This window comes from Echiichthys vipera (genome assembly GCF_963691815.1).
Source record: "Echiichthys vipera genome assembly, chromosome: 7".
In the NCBI taxonomy this organism is placed as follows: Eukaryota; Metazoa; Chordata; class Actinopteri; order Perciformes; family Trachinidae; genus Echiichthys; species Echiichthys vipera.
In genome coordinates, this window is record NC_139832.1 from 8,833,387 (window position 1) to 8,850,342 (window position 16,956).

At 39.0% G+C, this 16,956-nt stretch overlaps 2 protein-coding genes across 2 annotated transcripts; both read right to left on the reverse strand.

Moving 5' to 3' along the window:
- Positions 1-776: 776 nt before the first annotated feature.
- kxd1 (KxDL motif containing 1) lies at positions 777-4,709 on the reverse strand. The gene is made up of 5 exons (XM_083917087.1): positions 4,607-4,709; positions 3,048-3,168; positions 2,092-2,244; positions 1,955-2,001; positions 777-1,873 (listed from the first exon to the last, which is right to left on the reverse strand). The coding sequence occupies exons 2-5, from the start codon at positions 3,143-3,145 to the stop codon at positions 1,614-1,616; spliced, it is 558 nt and encodes a 185-aa protein (XP_083773213.1). The 5' UTR covers positions 3,146-3,168; positions 4,607-4,709; the 3' UTR covers positions 777-1,613.
- A 2,341-nt stretch (positions 4,710-7,050) lies between these two features.
- On the reverse strand, positions 7,051-15,048 carry sinhcaf (SIN3-HDAC complex associated factor). Its single transcript, XM_083916039.1, has 6 exons — positions 14,916-15,048; positions 10,654-10,781; positions 10,412-10,511; positions 10,214-10,337; positions 9,935-10,085; positions 7,051-8,760 (listed from the first exon to the last, which is right to left on the reverse strand). The coding sequence occupies exons 2-6, from the start codon at positions 10,779-10,781 to the stop codon at positions 8,430-8,432; spliced, it is 834 nt and encodes a 277-aa protein (XP_083772165.1). The 5' UTR covers positions 14,916-15,048; the 3' UTR covers positions 7,051-8,429.
- Positions 15,049-16,956: the final 1,908 nt, after the last annotated feature.

A 16,956-nucleotide genomic window follows, 5' to 3' on the forward strand; every position in this document is an offset into this window, starting at 1 on the left:
CAAAAGCAGGATGTAATACGCATATAAAGAATGAAAAGAGAAGGCTGCACTGCAGTATCTTACAAAGATAAATGGTGAACTAACACACATGAACCCACATTTATCTCACCTGCCCACCTGCCATAGACCTAAATAAATGACATGCAACCTGAGCTGTTATCACTCCCTTTGAAGGTGTCATGTTGTATTTTCTGGTGACATCCTCTGAATGAATGCTGAGACTTTTCCTACAGTATTTCAGGATTTATTGCTTTAAGACCCTATATTTCAATACAAATATATGTTTCAGTTATGTTATCACAAACCAATTGCCCCACAGTGATGCTTGGGCTTTTTGGTACTAGTGTACCAGAGCAGTTGCGAGCATAGCTCCATTAGTATTTTAGCTTTGAATCTACCCTATGTGTTGTCGTAATACCTACATATCGAGAGGGTCTTACCCAGCCTGCATCTTCTGATCATTTACCTAAAGTATTGTTTGAAATTAAGTATATTTCTCTTCACATCTCAACCAAAACAACATATCCTGTATATAAAACGTTAGCTGTAATTCACCTTTTTTTTAAATCAAAGGAATCTGTTATACAGTTCAGAAACTTGAGCCAAACACATTATTCAAGACACAATCTCAAGTCTCACATTAACTTTAAGAGAAAAGTAATGCACATTATATCATTGGTTTTGGACAGTAGAGTCAATACAAGTATTATTACATTAATATTACTATAGAGTAGCTTCAACATTTGATCGCTATACTCTGTCCCTCAAATCCGCGAATGAAAACTGAGATGACATGTCTCCGTTCAGTCAGGTGTGCATTAAGGATACAACAATACAACCTTTTCTCGTCCTGAGGCTTGCCTTAGACATTGTTTTCCTAACTTTGTAAACAGAATGCAACACATAAATATATAGATATAAATTTACAGACTTTATTTATTATTAAAATAATAAAGTGTGCATTTCGTGAGAGTGTAAACCTATTAAAAATGGCAATATATTGGTTAAAACTTGAACAGGGATTGAAATTCCAGTATCCATCCTCATCCCAACTTCATCTGAATGTCTAATTATGTCGTGGATGGGTTTGCAGTTGAAAGCCTGGTGCGTTTGATACCAACGCACAATCAAAAGCCAAGGACAGTGACAGAAAAAGGGGTTTTTGATGCCCTTGGAATGAGAATGGGCTGGTATATAATGTATATAGTGTATAATATAGAACAGATTGGCAACATTGACACCAATACCCCCAGATCGGTGCATCCCGAGTGCATTTCTTCACACAGAAAAATGAGAAATGCTCACATAATGAGCGGGGGCTTTTGCTCAGGTTTACAGTCAGTACTATACATATGCATCTTTAGTGAGATACATACAACTTCAAGTATTATCTGCATTATTTTAGTGCCGTGCAGACAGGACAAATAAGCATGCCAACAAAAACCCAGCATCCTCATAGACAGTTCATAGCCACATCTAACATCAAGGTTGTGATGCTCAGCAGATATTTTTGAGGCCAACACGAACAAATCAAATAAACAACACGACCTCCTGTTAAAATAGTTTTACGGTTGAAGCTCAAGAGGATGGAATCCATTCACACACTGCTCGCTCTATTCTGCAGGTACAGAGTCCGGGCCCTCGTCCTGTAGGACGGCTGTCTCTAGGACATCGGAGGTGGGCGTGTCAGGCGGCTCTTGAGAGAGATCTTCAGAGCATCTGCTCACGGTGGGTGAGATCACATCTGGACTTGTGTCACAGGACTCTGTGCTCTGCTCCGAGGTGGCTGTTGTAATTGTTGTGGCAACACTACGGGGAACTGGGTCAAACTCGTCGTCGTCGTCGTCCTCCAGGATGGGTGACTCATGGATATCTACCAGAAAAACAGGGATATCTTAGACAAGCTGATCTGGGGAAGTACACAATTATGAATGGTAAGAAAATGCGAACTCACTGCTGAAAGCTTCTGGGTACTGCTTAGAAATCTTCCCTTTTAACATCCTGGAGAAGCAGAAGAGGCCGATAATCAGAGGGTGTGTGTGTGTGTGTGTGTGTGTGTGTGTGTACTGGGGAAGGGGGGTAGTGACTCACCTAATCCTCCTGAAGACGCTGTCCAGATCTTTCTTCATTTCCACGAGGGTACGGGTGTGGAGTAGGAAGCGGTCGTTCATCTGCTGCAGTCGCACGTTAGACAGCCCGTTGAAGTTGATCAGCATTTCATTGGTTTTCTCGAAGCGATCGAGCCTGTTTCCACAATAATTCAGCAACACAACAACAATTATCTCCAGGTTCTAGTTGAGAAAGCACGAGGCGGATATCAGCATGTCATATGCAAGAATTACTTTTGTTTCATTTCCCTCTGTACTAAAGCCAACATAATGGACTACTGTCTATTGTTTACATTCTACATTTAACTTTACTGTCTATTGTTTACATTCTACATTTAGCTCAGAGTTTATTGTTTATCTTATACTGTATTTTTTATACCTCCTTATTTTCTACACAAGTGTATTTGTAAGCTGCTGGAAAAATCAGTTTCCTAGCAGGAGTAATCCCAAAGGGATCAACAAAGAGATAAGTATAAGTATATGCCTCTAAGTCTTTAGCCTTGTTAAAAAAAAAAAGTAACAAATTAACACAGATAAATGTACATTTTTATTGACAAGCAGATTGATAGCAGCAAAAATAAAAAATAACACTTCCATGTAAAGTGCAATACAAACAGATATTTTGAAATGTAATATAAAACTAACAAGTGTTGCAAACACAACAACAATAACAAAATAGAATTAAAGTGACTAAATTGCTGTAACTGTATTGCTGTGTATGATATTAATGAAAAATAAACGTCTGGATCGGCCTCTTTCATCGGCTATCCGATCCAGCTAATTAGTCAATATCGGAGCCGATACCCGGATCGATGCATCTCTAATAAAAATTAGTCTGACATATATAATTATTTATTGTGAAGCCCAAATAACCAGGAGTGCAAAGTAGCAGAAAACACCACACAGATCTGAACAGACCAATCCCACCATGACACTCACATGTGTCTCTGAGCCTGGATGATGGCGTTCACATCCTCAGAGTTGACCATGCTCAGCATCCTGTTGCAGAACACGCCAGATGCTGTGGGCTCCACCATGATGAAGAGCAAGACGACAAAAGCTGCAAAAATACAAACTTTTATTCATAACATTCTCAGCATGAAATCAATGGACACAAGTCTGTTATTCAGATACAGCTACATTCAGTATCGTTTATACCACGGATGTCTTAAGATGGGGTGACCAGACGTCCCCGGGTTTCACTGTGACTGAAAGATCGCAAATGTTGACCAAACAACACGTATAGTGGCGCGCCCTACTACTCAGTGGTTTGACTTCTCCAGGTCAAGAGATAAGGAAGCATAACAGATTTAAGTTTTGTGATAAATCATTAAAAAAAATCATAAAGAAATATATATTATTCAAAAACAAGCCTTGTGATACATGAGGAATATTAGTCTTAATGTTGCAGAATGGTTTGACTTCTCCAGGTCAAAAATCATTTAAAAAATCATAAGAAAAGCATAAAGAAATATATATTATTCAAAAACAAGCTTTGTGATACAGGAGGAATACAAGTCTTTACATTGCAAAATGGTTTGACATCTCCCGGTCAAGAGATAAGGAAGCATCATGAATTTAAGTTTTGTAATAAATCATTTAAAAAGTCATAAAAAATACTTTATTCAAAAACAAGCCTTGTGATACATGAGGAATATTTGACATAATTCAATGAAATGGTTTAAATGCATAATCGTTTTTATTCCTAATACCAAATGAATGTTGAATATCAAACTGACTTAATACTGGTCATGTTTTGCAGGTTTTTACGCCCTTGAACCAAAAATGTTCCCGGTGTTGTGCCGTATTCAGCACCCTGCCGTGAAATGCACCCCCTCCTATTATAGGTGATATTCTGGATCAGAAGGCTGTTGTTTCCACCTATAGGAGTAGTTTTTATATATACACACACACACATATATATATATATATATATATATATATATACAGGTTACCCACAACAGTCAGAACATTGGTTACTTACTGTCTTTAAACTATTTTAAAGTGTTTGAAATCACAAACTTGTATAATAGCGAACACAAAACAACACCTTTTTGTATGTTCTGTGTAAATATGCTGCAGCCATGATTACAAAATGAATTAAATGAATCTTTTGAGCAAGTTGGATTTATTTGACTTAGCGTTTCCTAAATATAATCCCAGCTTTTATTGCAATTCATAGGTTCAAAAGTGTGTGCTTTTAATGTGGTTACCTGTATATAAGCTACTCCTATAGGTGGAAACAACAGCCTTCTGATCCAGAATATCACCTATAATGCGAGGGGGTGCATTTCAAGGCAGGGGTGCTGAATACGGCACAACAGCGGGTTTTGTCCCATAAATGTGGTCCCCTTATCTCCAGAGAAGAGTCCACTCCTCATGTTCAGTCAAACCCACTGCAGCTCATTAAACGTCATTAACAGCTCAGCAGAGCTCCTGTTCGCAGGCTGGATGCTGCTGTTAGCGTTTAGCTGGTGACATGATTTATATTTACATACCTCAGCTCCCGAGGTGATTGTTGGCGTCGACGTCTGGCTCTTTAAATCCGATTTTAAACGATTTCTGCAGCCTGAAGATGCACCTGACAGCTGGGTGTAAAACAAAAACAAAGCACTTCCGGGTTTTTTAACTTCCGGTCACAGGATCGCCATTTCCGGTGGGGTTTTTTTTCTTTTCTTTATTTAGATCTGCGCAAATTACAAATGTACATCATTAATTATTAACACTGGTTATATGGTTGGTTTTAGATGTAATATTATGTAATAGAAAACAACAACGAACCCCTCACATGATAAGTGAAATAAATATATATATTTATATTTAGAAGTGCACGCAGGTGTTTTTTTCTATCATATATAAATGTATTAAAGGTCCCCTAATGTTGAGTTATAACAAAAAATAGTCTTTGGAATATGTTAGTGCTGCAATTAATGATTATTTTGATTTTTAATTAATCAGCCAGTTATTTTCTCGATTAATTAATTAATCATTAATCATTTGGTTTATAAAATGTAAGAAAATTCTAGAAAATGCCCATCCCGGTTTCTCAAAATCAAAGATAATGTTATTAAATATCTTGCTCTGTCAGTCCAAAACTATTCATCGATTATTAAAATAGTTGGTGATTATTTTTCTGTCGAGCATCTCATTCGGTTTGTAGACTAATCATCTCAGCTCTCAATGTGTTAACCTTGATTTATGAATGGGGAGTTTCCCACTGTGGCACAAAAGTTTTATAGCGTCACCCATAAAAAATGTGTCTGAGGTACAATTTAAAAAGCTGCTTCTGTTATCAACCCAGAGAAAGCCTTAAAAATAATAATGTACAGGCTGCTCTTTATCCAGAGCCAGGGGGAATAAATAACAGGGGGATCAACAACTGTGCTGCACAGATAATATATAGAGTATAATACTGCTATAGTACAAGTGTTATCCTTGTACATTATTTTCTACATGAATCACTAAATAATGTCTTGAAAAAACATATAAGATGCTTTTCATTTTCTGTAATCTCTTGATTATATTCAGTGTTTTGAAACTTTTCTGCCCAATTTTAAAAATCTAAGGAGAGGAAAAATGTATTTGCACCTGCAGGACGAAGTACTCCACATTTCTTTCCTGTTGAGATTTCAAATATTCAATATTTGGATTCCAGACTAAACCAATAGGATATATATACAGTATATATACATTTTGGCTCCTAGAGGACACGTTAGCACACATTTTGGCTGACATGAGCCCCCCTGTGCACACCAGTGTATATACAGTATATATACATTTACACATATATATGTATGTATGTATGTATGTATGTATATATGTGTGTGTGTGTGTGTGTGTGTGTGTGTGTGTCAAACCAAACTCAGGTTCTCTACTTTTTTAATTCACTGTTAAACCTTTTTTCAAACTGAAATAACACACTAGCGTAGTTTTGCTTTGACAGATGCCGTCAGATACAAAATGAAAAGCTAGCTACCCTCAAAGTTTATGAACAACCCATATTTCTTTGCGTTTAAATCTCAAGTAAAGGGATTAAAATGTAACTGCACTATATTAGTGTGAGGTTCATGAAAACAATCTATTATAATTGATAAAACTTTGGTGTAGACAATCCCCCGTAAATATATCAGTGTGTTGTCTGTTGATATGTTTTATAATTCACTCATACCTATTCCTTACATCACACATTAATATTTTTATGCTTTTTGAAAAACACCTGGCTGCAAACTGAGTGACTGACCTGATATGTCACTGCCATGAAAATAGATCTTTTGAAGGAAATAAATAAAATCATTCAAGATCTAATTGTCTGGTTTGCTGGAGTGGGATCATCCCGTTCAGTTTGTATAAACCTTCCCAGCCCACACCAATAAATTCAGTTACTCCATACTTCAAGAAAACTCACAAAATTACTTTTATTAAGGGACAAGTAAAAAAAGTACATGATTTATAAAAAATACAAAACTGCTTTGTCTAACTTGTGAGCTAAGTAAATGCATAGCAACAACACATGCAAGTCTAGAGTTAGGTATCCTACAATTCTGTAACGCGTTAAGCTACAGGCTAAAAGGGGAAAAGTACAGTTTGGTTGCAATCTATCATTCGTTTCAGTCTACATGATACAGATCCAGAGTGATGGTACAGAATAAGTTAGGTTGCACGCAACTCAACTGATGAGTAAATAAATACTTAACAACATATCACAAATATTGACAACCGGTAATTCAACGCAATGTTGAACAAACAAAGCCTGCGTGAGAATTACATTCGATTTCTGAAGTACAAAACCGTTCTACGTATAAGCTAAAGATGAAAAGAATCCATAGTATTACACTTCTAAGTGGGGATGCAGTGATACAAATAAATATGAAATAAATAAATAATGAAACCCATTATAAGAGCCATATGACTCACCCAACCCCTTATGTACAAAACCCACCCTCTGCTCCCAACTACGTCACATGTATGAAACTCTCATATTAGTGTTCTGTTTAGAATACCATAAACATACATACAAATGACCTCGGACAAGCACACGTGTCCTTAGAAAACCTGCTTTGATTTGACATTGGGTGAATTTCAATGTGCTTTGGCTTTTGTTTGATAAATAAAGTAATATTAGGCTATATATAACAACACATGTGTGGTATATAAGAGGCAATGGCATAGAATTTCAACTTGTATAAAGTCTTTTATTCCTATACTGACCCAGGAATGGCGGGAATCACTGATATTCATATTGCTGAATGACTATAGACCGATTGTGTGTTTGTTTGTTTTTAGCTGTTGTATTGTGTGGTATTATTATTATGCAAAGAGACTTTCTCTCTCTTTTTATCATTTTTCTTTTTTTTCCTTACATATAAAAATAAGTTAAAACTTCAGAGAAATGAATCCCAAAAAAATAAAAGTAAGATTTACAGTTCATATAAGGCCATGCAATTTTAGTAGACTCATGCATCGGATCATTGGGTCTTTTGGATGAGTGGGCTTGCCATTCATGCAAAATGCACTATGTGTTGCTGAGGCCACAATAAATACAGCTACTGTCCCTTTGTGTTCCTTAATACCGATCCAGAATTAACACTAGCACTGTCTGTAACACATAATTAAGGCTGGTGTATTTGCTGTTGAAGCTGTGAATAGGCCTTATTTAAATGGGACCCACACACGTATTTGCACACAGAGACGCTCTACTAACACAAAGTATTTGATAGGAATGGATGGTCGATGTGAAAGGACACAAACACAGGGGCTACTGTACAGGTCTGTGCTCTGTCAATGTAAAGTGTCATTCATTCCAAAACGAGATATCCACCATTTCAAAAAAAGAGATATCTACCCTTAACGCAGGAAGCAAAAGTAGTGACGTTATATTAGTCATCCTAACGTATATGCCCATAAAATATCCACACTGAGAATGGGTTCAGCTGGAAGTTTGAAATGTTGAGTAATGAGTTTCAAGTAGCACCTTTTTCTGAGTGGATCTATTGCGTTTTGGAATAAAATCTGTTAAATGTACCAGCAAACCAGAGCTCCAGCATTTCATCTAAAGTAGATTTAAAAAAAAAAAACACCACAGAAGATGTTCCATCATTAGGATGGTAAGAGATAAAGTGGAAAACAACAACAGTTCATAAGTTACCACTTAAACAAAAAAAAGAAACAAACCCTCCAACATTACCGCGGAGAAGACCAAAGGATTTTCAGCTGCTTTATGATTGAAGGCAATCTGAGGCCACTTCTTTCTGTAAGTGCTTGAGAAACAAAAACAGCACCTCAGGATTTCTTCAGAGATGTGTGCAAGGCGGAGTTTTGACTTTACCACCCGTCTTCATTCACCACCACGCTGGTTGTTGGTGTGCTCACGGTTACGCACAGCTGTACGGGCTCTGCATTTTCCTCGCACCTTGGTGTCTCCTTCACCACCTCCTCCTCCGTCTGGGATTTAGGCCCGCTGACATCCACGCTCACCTGGCCCTCCTCTATCTCCACCTCTTCCTCCTCATCTTCCTCCTCCTCCTCTTCCTCCTCCTCCTCTTGCTCCCGCTGCTGCCGCTGTTTCTTGCGGCAGCACGGTTTGAACAAGTGTGGGTGGATGAGCACCTCCCCAAAGCGCCCCTTGTAGATTATTCCACAGCACACCTTTTGCCTAAACAAAACATAACACGCTGCATTTATTCAACTGTTTGACGCAACAACAACACAATTAAAGGCCTGAACCTGTTATTTAGCAAACTTTTGTGAATTCTGTCCCACGCACACTTGGTTTACTGGTGCGTAGGTGCATCATGCAAAAGACGACACGGTCAGCTCTTGCGTTTATTGAACAGGCAACATGCTGTTCACCGAACTTTGTAAGGCATTGAACGTGCAGAGTAATGCAATGCAAATGTGATTTTTAGGGCTGCAGCTAACGATTATTTTCACTGTCAATTAATCTGTCAATGATTTTCTTGATTAATCAGTTAGTTTGGTCTGTAAAATATCGATCAGTTTTCCTTAAAGTGTAATTCCTATTTTCATTCTGTGGTCTATTTCGGCACAAATATACATCAAATAAGCCATTGTGACATTTTTTTAGCTGATCACCTATTAACCTATAGACCTATTGACCGAATGCACTGAAGTTCAGTTCAATAATTTCCTCCTAGAACTGAACTCCAGTGCATTCGGTAATCGACTTGTATGGACTGCCTCTAAATATGGATCTAGCCGGCTGCTGAGACTTGTAGCATTGTAAAACAGCATTGTTTTGATAAACTCTGGTTTGGCTAACTACATTGTTGGTGCTTTGTTTTATGTGCAGGGATTCTTATCATGCTACTGCAGAGATTTGGTGCTATTTTGAGCAATATTAATAGTTACAGAAAGCCGTTTTGGATGCGTTGTGCGCTCTGCCCCGAGCTAAACAGAGTTAGCCACATCTGGCTGTTAGCAACTCTGCAGAATTTCTCTGTTAATAGGTGATCAATGGAAAAAAACTGTCTGGATGGCTTATTTGATGTATATTTATGCTGAAAAAGGCGATTGGATGCAAATACACCAGAATTACACGTTAAGCCCAAGATGACGTCCTCAAATGTCTTGTTTTGCCCACAACTCAAAGATATTCAGTTTACTGTCATAGATGAGTAAAGAAACTATAAAACATTCACATTTAAGAAGCTGGAATCAGAGAATCTGGACTCAAAAAGGATTAATCGATTACCAAAATTCAACCATTATCTGACTAATAGTAGCTCTGTATTAGACCAAGCTGTACGTGTGTGCCGTTCTGAATCCTAAATAATGAGTCAGCACCTGTGCTTCACTGTCTGACTTACCTCTTCCAGTAAGTGAGGTCCAGAAATGAGAAAACAGGGGAGCGGCTGGACCCCGGGCTGAGCTCAGTGTCTGAGCCGTCATCTGACAGGTTGCTGTAGCTCGGAGACTGAGCCGGGGAGGTGCTGGAGGTGGTGCTGTGGGCATCTGAATCTGATGGGCACAATGAAGGGCGGGGGAATGGGTGTGATATACTGCATGTAGAGCGTGTATGACGAATAAAATCTACTCTTTACAGAACAAAACAAGTGAGTGCCATTAAAAGTGAACGCAGGACTCACTGTTTCTTTTCAGCTCTTTCTGCAGCCTGCTGATCTGGCTCGGCCGTGCTTTCTTGGAGATGGACTTTATCTTTTTGGGCCTGGAAGTTATCTTCAAGCTGGGACCTCCTCTGGCATCAACAACCTGTACGGAGGAGAGAAGTTAGTACTGAATGAGTTTGCAGCTCAACCATCATCAGTGTGCCATCCCAAACTCACGTGGTTCCAGTTCTTCTTGGTTCCCACAGGTAGCTTTTTCCATCGTTTCACCAGGAGCACACAGGCGTTACAGATTTCTCCAGATCGCGTTTCACTCAGTCTGCAACATGATAAGATAGTTTGTGAGGAAATGACACAAGGGGGTAATGTTTCAAATCAATAAGGTGTTATATAGCCTGGGGGGACGACGACACTGAGGCGGATCCCACTCCAAACCTCGCGTGTTCAGCTGTCTTTCTTACCCGAAACAGGTCCTGAAGTCCTTCTCGTACCGCTTACTGTCCGTGAAACGAGAGCTTGACGACTTTGCGCGGCAGATGCAGCAGCCGTCCAAACTCCTGTACATCTTCGGCTTATGAAAGCCAAACATCTGCGTGTACACAAAAAATGATTTAAGCATTAACATCTCAGGTTCTACTGAGTGTGCATGATGCAGCGTGTCTATCTCCCTGCACCCGAGCAGAGGTGATATTTAGTTAAACCATTTCAGTTTAGCCTCATGTGAATTAATGCAAACATATCTGGTGCGTGTTTTTTGCCACAGAGAGCACTAAAAATATTCAGGGAGAGCGATCTTTTTTGTTGGAGCATCTCCCCGCTTTGACCCACATGGGGGGGAAGTAGGTCAACAGTCAGACAGCGTGTCAGACAGATCATGTCACCATGCTGCGCTCGCAGGATGCACGCTTCGTTTGGGAAACTCAAAATATAGCCCGTGCACGCACTTATAGTCCTATCCTCCCGGGCTGCAGAGGACGCGTGCGATGCTGTGAAACAAACCACAGAATAAAAGCATGGATTGGCAGAGAAATGCAAACAATATAAACGTGTCGGGGGGGAGTCACTCTTAATGCAATAAGCGCCGCTTATGCAGAGGAATTATGATTTATGTTGCTAGGCAAAAATTTAATCTCCACAGCACATGTAGACCTGAACTGCGGCAAAAACTGTGAGCCGCGCCCCCTAGACTGGGTTTTTTTTCTCCTTGCCATCAGTCCTCGGGGTCCACAGTGCGGTGCCTCAGAGAGCGGACTGATAGCAGGGAGAATGAGAGAGCTCCCACTCCACTGGTTATTTCAGATCCCACTCTGTGGCTGTAAGGTGTGGAGGAGACTATGAGAACCAGGAAAACACACCTGAACTCAGTTTCAGCAGTAAGAAATCTAACATGGTGATAATGAAAACTGTGGAACCTTATTATTCATCATAAAAGCATCAGTAGGTATTAAAGCAATATTATGATGTTGTATTTAATAATAAATGCATATATTAAGTCCTGTAAAGACAGATTTAAATATACAAACGTTTTATGTGGTTGCATCTATTTATATTTAATGTATGTAATCAAGGATCTTTGGGATTAAAAAACTATTTTACACAAGAGCCCTGACTAAAACAGCAGAAGCACATAGAACCTGGATGTTACAAATCATATAACAAACTTATATAGATATATATAGATAACTCATATAGATATGAGGAGATAATTAATGATAAAACAAAGCAGATGTAGCCAGAAGGGTGAAGCACTTTTTAAGCATCTCAAAGTGCATTTTCAATCTTTTCCAGCACCTTTGGTAAATTACTTTTTACATACAGCACATACTACTGATTATTGCCCTTCTCTATCACATTCAATTAGATTTTATTGTGCTATAAACAACCCAAACTATGTTTTGTGACATCAGAAATGCCTCGGATTCTGCCTAAAGGCTGATATTGGTATTGGCAGGGATGAGTCTCAGCACCAATCTGATACCACATAATTTAGCCCAGGAAAAAAACTATACATTATATTTTTTTATGTTCTTTTTACAATATGACTGAAACTAGTAAAAGAAAGTTCTATGGTAGTCATTCTATGTTTTATATGTTTGTTGTTTTACACAGGGTTTAACCTGAGCCAGTGATAGCCATCACATGACAGCCATACAGGGTTAGCAGTACACAGCTCATAAAAAGTGTAACACACACACACACTTAAATATGTGTGCGTAGAAATGCATATATATTCATTTATTCAGGTTATTTTTAAACGCAGTGGTATTGGATCACTACATTGGCCGACGCAGTAGTATCAGAAAGGTAAAAATTAACATCTCTATACAGAAGTTTGACGACAAAGTTTCGTGTTTCAAAATGCGTCACCTGTTTATAAGCAGTCTTGGCATCCTTTATATTATATAACCTCGATTTCAAGCACTTCTTAACAGTGGTGTAGTGGTAGTTCACGAGGTGGGGGTACTGCTAGGTAGATGAGTATGTAACCATGAAGGGAGTGGGTAAATTTCCTTTTTTTTTAAATATTGTGTCATGCAAAAATAGTGTGTCCAGCACAATTATTTGAAAAAGAGATACTACTCGTATATATTCCAATGTCTTTTTGGCTGATAGGTGCGTATCCTGTAAACTGCCAGAATAAGATGTGTGTATACCCTCCACTACACCACTGCTTCTTAAACCTTAAAAACATCACAGTATTGAATTTAAGGACTTCCAGCAACATAAGAACCTTTTATAATGATAAAATAAAAGCAACATAAGAACCCTTTAAATTATAAAATAAAAACACCATAAGAACCCTTTAAATTATAAAATGAAAGCACAATAAGAACCTTTTAAATAATAAAAATAAAAGCACCATAAGAACCCTTTAAATTATAAAATAAAAACACAATAAGAACCTTTTAAATAATAAAAATAAAAGCACCATAAGAACCCTTTATATGATAAAATAAAAACACCATAAGAACCCTTTATATGATAAAATAAAAACACAATAAGAACCCTTTATATGATAAAATAAAAACACAATAAGAACCCTTTATATGATAAAATAAAAACACAATAAGAACCCTTTATATGATAAAATAAAAACACCATAAGAACCCTTTAAATGATAAAATAAAAACACCATAAGAACCCTTTAAATGATAAAATAAAAACACCATAAGAACCCTTTAAATGATAAAATAAAAACACCATAAGAACCCTTTAAATAATAAAATAAAACACCATAAGAACCCTTTAAATAATAAAATAAAAGCACCATAAGAACCCTTTAAATAATAAAATAAAACACCATAAGAACCCTTTAAATAATAAAATAAAAGCAACATAAGAACCCTTTAAATAATAAAATAAAAACACCCTCTCTCATCGATGTAAAGTCTGTAACTTTAGACGTGTAGTGTATAAATGTAGTACTCTGGAGCATAATCCGAGGCCGATCCCATACTCGCCCCGGAGTGTCTCATCCGTGCACTGCAGACGATCTCTGCAGCAGAATACAGTACGTGACGCAACTCAACATGGCAACACACTTCAAAGGCGGAGGCAGAGCGGAGAAGGGGGTGTGATGCGATTTCACCGCAAAAGCTGTAATTATTTAAAGTAAAACTGCACAAATCCAACCGAAAGCAGTCGGGAATGACCCGAGCGACACTTGTGCTTTTTAAAATAAAAGAAGAATAAAACAAATGCGCTTGTTTTTATCGAGAGAAAAGTGCAAGTCGCCAATTTCACCGCCCACTCCAGCGAGGAAGCATGGCATGCCACACGACCTGCTTCATGCGCACCCATTTTATGATGACCGTCCCCTTGCCTCGACGATGCCAGACTTCCCCCCCACCACCGCCACTTACATCAACTTTTATGCAGAGAGATAAACTAGGGCAAAGACGTTTAAAAAAAGCAAAAGATGTCGTAACTGTGACGGGAGCCCGCTCTCAGACAACCGTGTAATTTGATCTTTACTCTTTGTTATTCCACAGCCGCGTCACTGCAACAGTCCACCTTCAGCCGTACATGTGCACGAAGTTCACAGCGACGGCTTTCCGGAGAGTCCGTGATTGTGCCGTTTTGCTCACACTACACGGCGTGTTTTTATAGTTTTCACTGAGGCGTTCGTGTGTACTTTGGTGTTTTCCGGTGGCTGTTTTATTGACAGCAGCAGCGCCCGCGTGCTGAGGAGCATCTTCTGCTCCGGGGTGGGCGTGAGAGCTTCAACTTGGCTCTTTTAGCAGCAGGCGTGAATGTGCAGCACACTGCAGGCGCACCACAGATACAGAGTGGTTATTAATGCATTTTAGAAGAGTATGTTTCCGACTATAACGCTCACAATAACCGACTTTAATGCGATTTCGGGAGCGAGAAATCACCCCCCCTCCCCACACCACCACCATCACCACCACCACGACAGCCAACAACAATAACAACAGCCATCCCCTTCGCTCAGTCTGCATGCGGAGCCCATTCTGACACTATTTAACACATCTTTGCGTCAATGTTGCCTTCCTCCCACTTTGTCCGGTTACTTTAACTGTTTGTAAGGTGGCCTACACACCAAGTTTGACCGCCCGGCAGGCCCTTAACGGAGCGGTTGTTCCAACACAACTCGAAGCTTGTTTTAAGATGACACATCTGAACACGCAGCTAAGACTTTAAAAGCCCCCAAAGCTTCAAAGACCCGACAAAACAAATCACACCCGGCTGCATTCGTTACCTTGTTGCAGGCTGCGTGAAGATGATGCAAAGTGTTAATCCTTTACGCGCGTCGTTACAATGTAACTATTAGGAGGAAAAAAAATCAACCCGCATCAGTTAAACCCGCTCTCTTGTTGATGTCTGCGCTTGTGGACGGGACTGGATAGTTGTGGACATTAGTGCGCATGCGTCGTATCCACACCTCCATTTCAGAGCAGGGCAGAAGGCTTTTTTCTTTTTCTTCAATCAAAGCATTTACATAAACGACGTGTGACGTGTGCGTGCGTCTGCAGGCTGCTGGCCTTATAAGGATGGGAACATTGCGCGGGAACAGGGGGCTCGGCCCCGGTTGCTATGGCGCATTGGAGAGTGTAAGCGAGGGGGCGGGGCCTGTCGTTTTTACTACAGAGCAGCAGATGGCCCGTCTGGAGGCCTGGACGGGGTTTTTAGGGGGCTCGCCTCGGCGTCTAGCAGGGAGATGCGCTTTGTTGATCTCAATTGCGTGACCAGATTAGTGGTAAATAAAAGGTGGGTGCACCGTGGCCCTCCATCCATCCAGCGGTCAGTTCAGGGCGAACAACCACCGGGGTTTTCTTTTTTACCGGAGCAAACCGACCATGCTACATGCTGCTACATAACACTGCATCTGCTCGATACCATTTGGGAAACTTGCATGTGAATAAAAGGGGGAGGGTATATACACACAGTGGCGTGCACAGACTTTTTGAAGGCCAGGGGCGAGAAGGGAAAAAAGGGGCACATATAGCGCATCCTCGCCACTGAAGAAGGCACTTTAGCACACGTTTTAGCTCCTAGAGGGAACTTTAGCAGACGTTTTTGGCTCCTAGAGGATACCTTAGCACACATTTTGGCTTCCAAGAGGGAACTTTAGCACATGTTTTGGTTCCTAGAGGGAATTTTAGCACATGTTTTGGGTCCTAGAGGACTCTTCAGCACACATTTTGGCTTCTAGAGGGAACTTTAGCACATGTTTTGGCTGCCATGAGCCCCCCTGTGCACGCCAGTGTATATACCTGTAAACCTTTTTTCAAACTGAAATGACACACAAATGTATAGTTTTTCTTTTGACAGATACTGTCAGATACAAAATGAAAAGCTAGCTACCCTATGTTTATGAACAACCCATATTTCTTTGTGTTTAAATCTCAAGTAAAGGGATTAAAATGTAACTGCACTATATTAGTGTGAGGTGCACAAAAACAAACAATTATAATTGATTAATCTCTGGTGCAAACAATCCCCTGTACAACAAAGAATCAGTGTGTTGTCTCTGATATGTTATACTACATTATCTTACATCTCACATGGTTACTCAATGCTTTTTTATTTATTTTTTTACATGTTTTGTACACCTGGCTGTAAACTGAGTGACTGACCTGATTCGTCACTGCCATGAGAGTGGATCTTTTGAAGGAAATAAATTAAATAATTCAAAATCATTTATTCATTTATATGGTTTGCTTGAAGCCTTAAATTGATACTCAAAATAAATAGAAGCAGCTCTCCAATGCAATAAATCCTCTCGTTACTCTTCCCATTTTAAATAAAACACAAGTCATTAAAGTCATTAATAACACCTCAGTTTGTCTCCCTGATTTTTTTTAATTAAAATAAATCAGCATCACAAGCTTCACACAAGCAGATTTTACTTCAGGGAATTGAATTGAGTTGCATTAGACTCATTGTTTGGTACTGTATGTAGCCTAATTTGGGTTATATATTCAGATTGATTACAACTTGATTACATTTTTGATTATATCTTTAAAATATGGCAGTTTTAACATGATGAAACTTTGCACCTGTAGTTTGGACCTGTACTGTGTTTGTAAGGGTACTTCGATTTGACCAACTTTAAATATTTAAAGAAAGAAAAAAAGGATATTTGTTGAGCTCAAATATTTGTGGCTGCATGTATATTTCTTTGTATTATGTATTTTCAGTCTTCGACTTTGAAGTTATCTAAGAGTATTCAGATTAAATTACATGTTTTTGTAATCAAACAGATTGTTCCTGATGAGAAAAATTGCATAACATTTGTA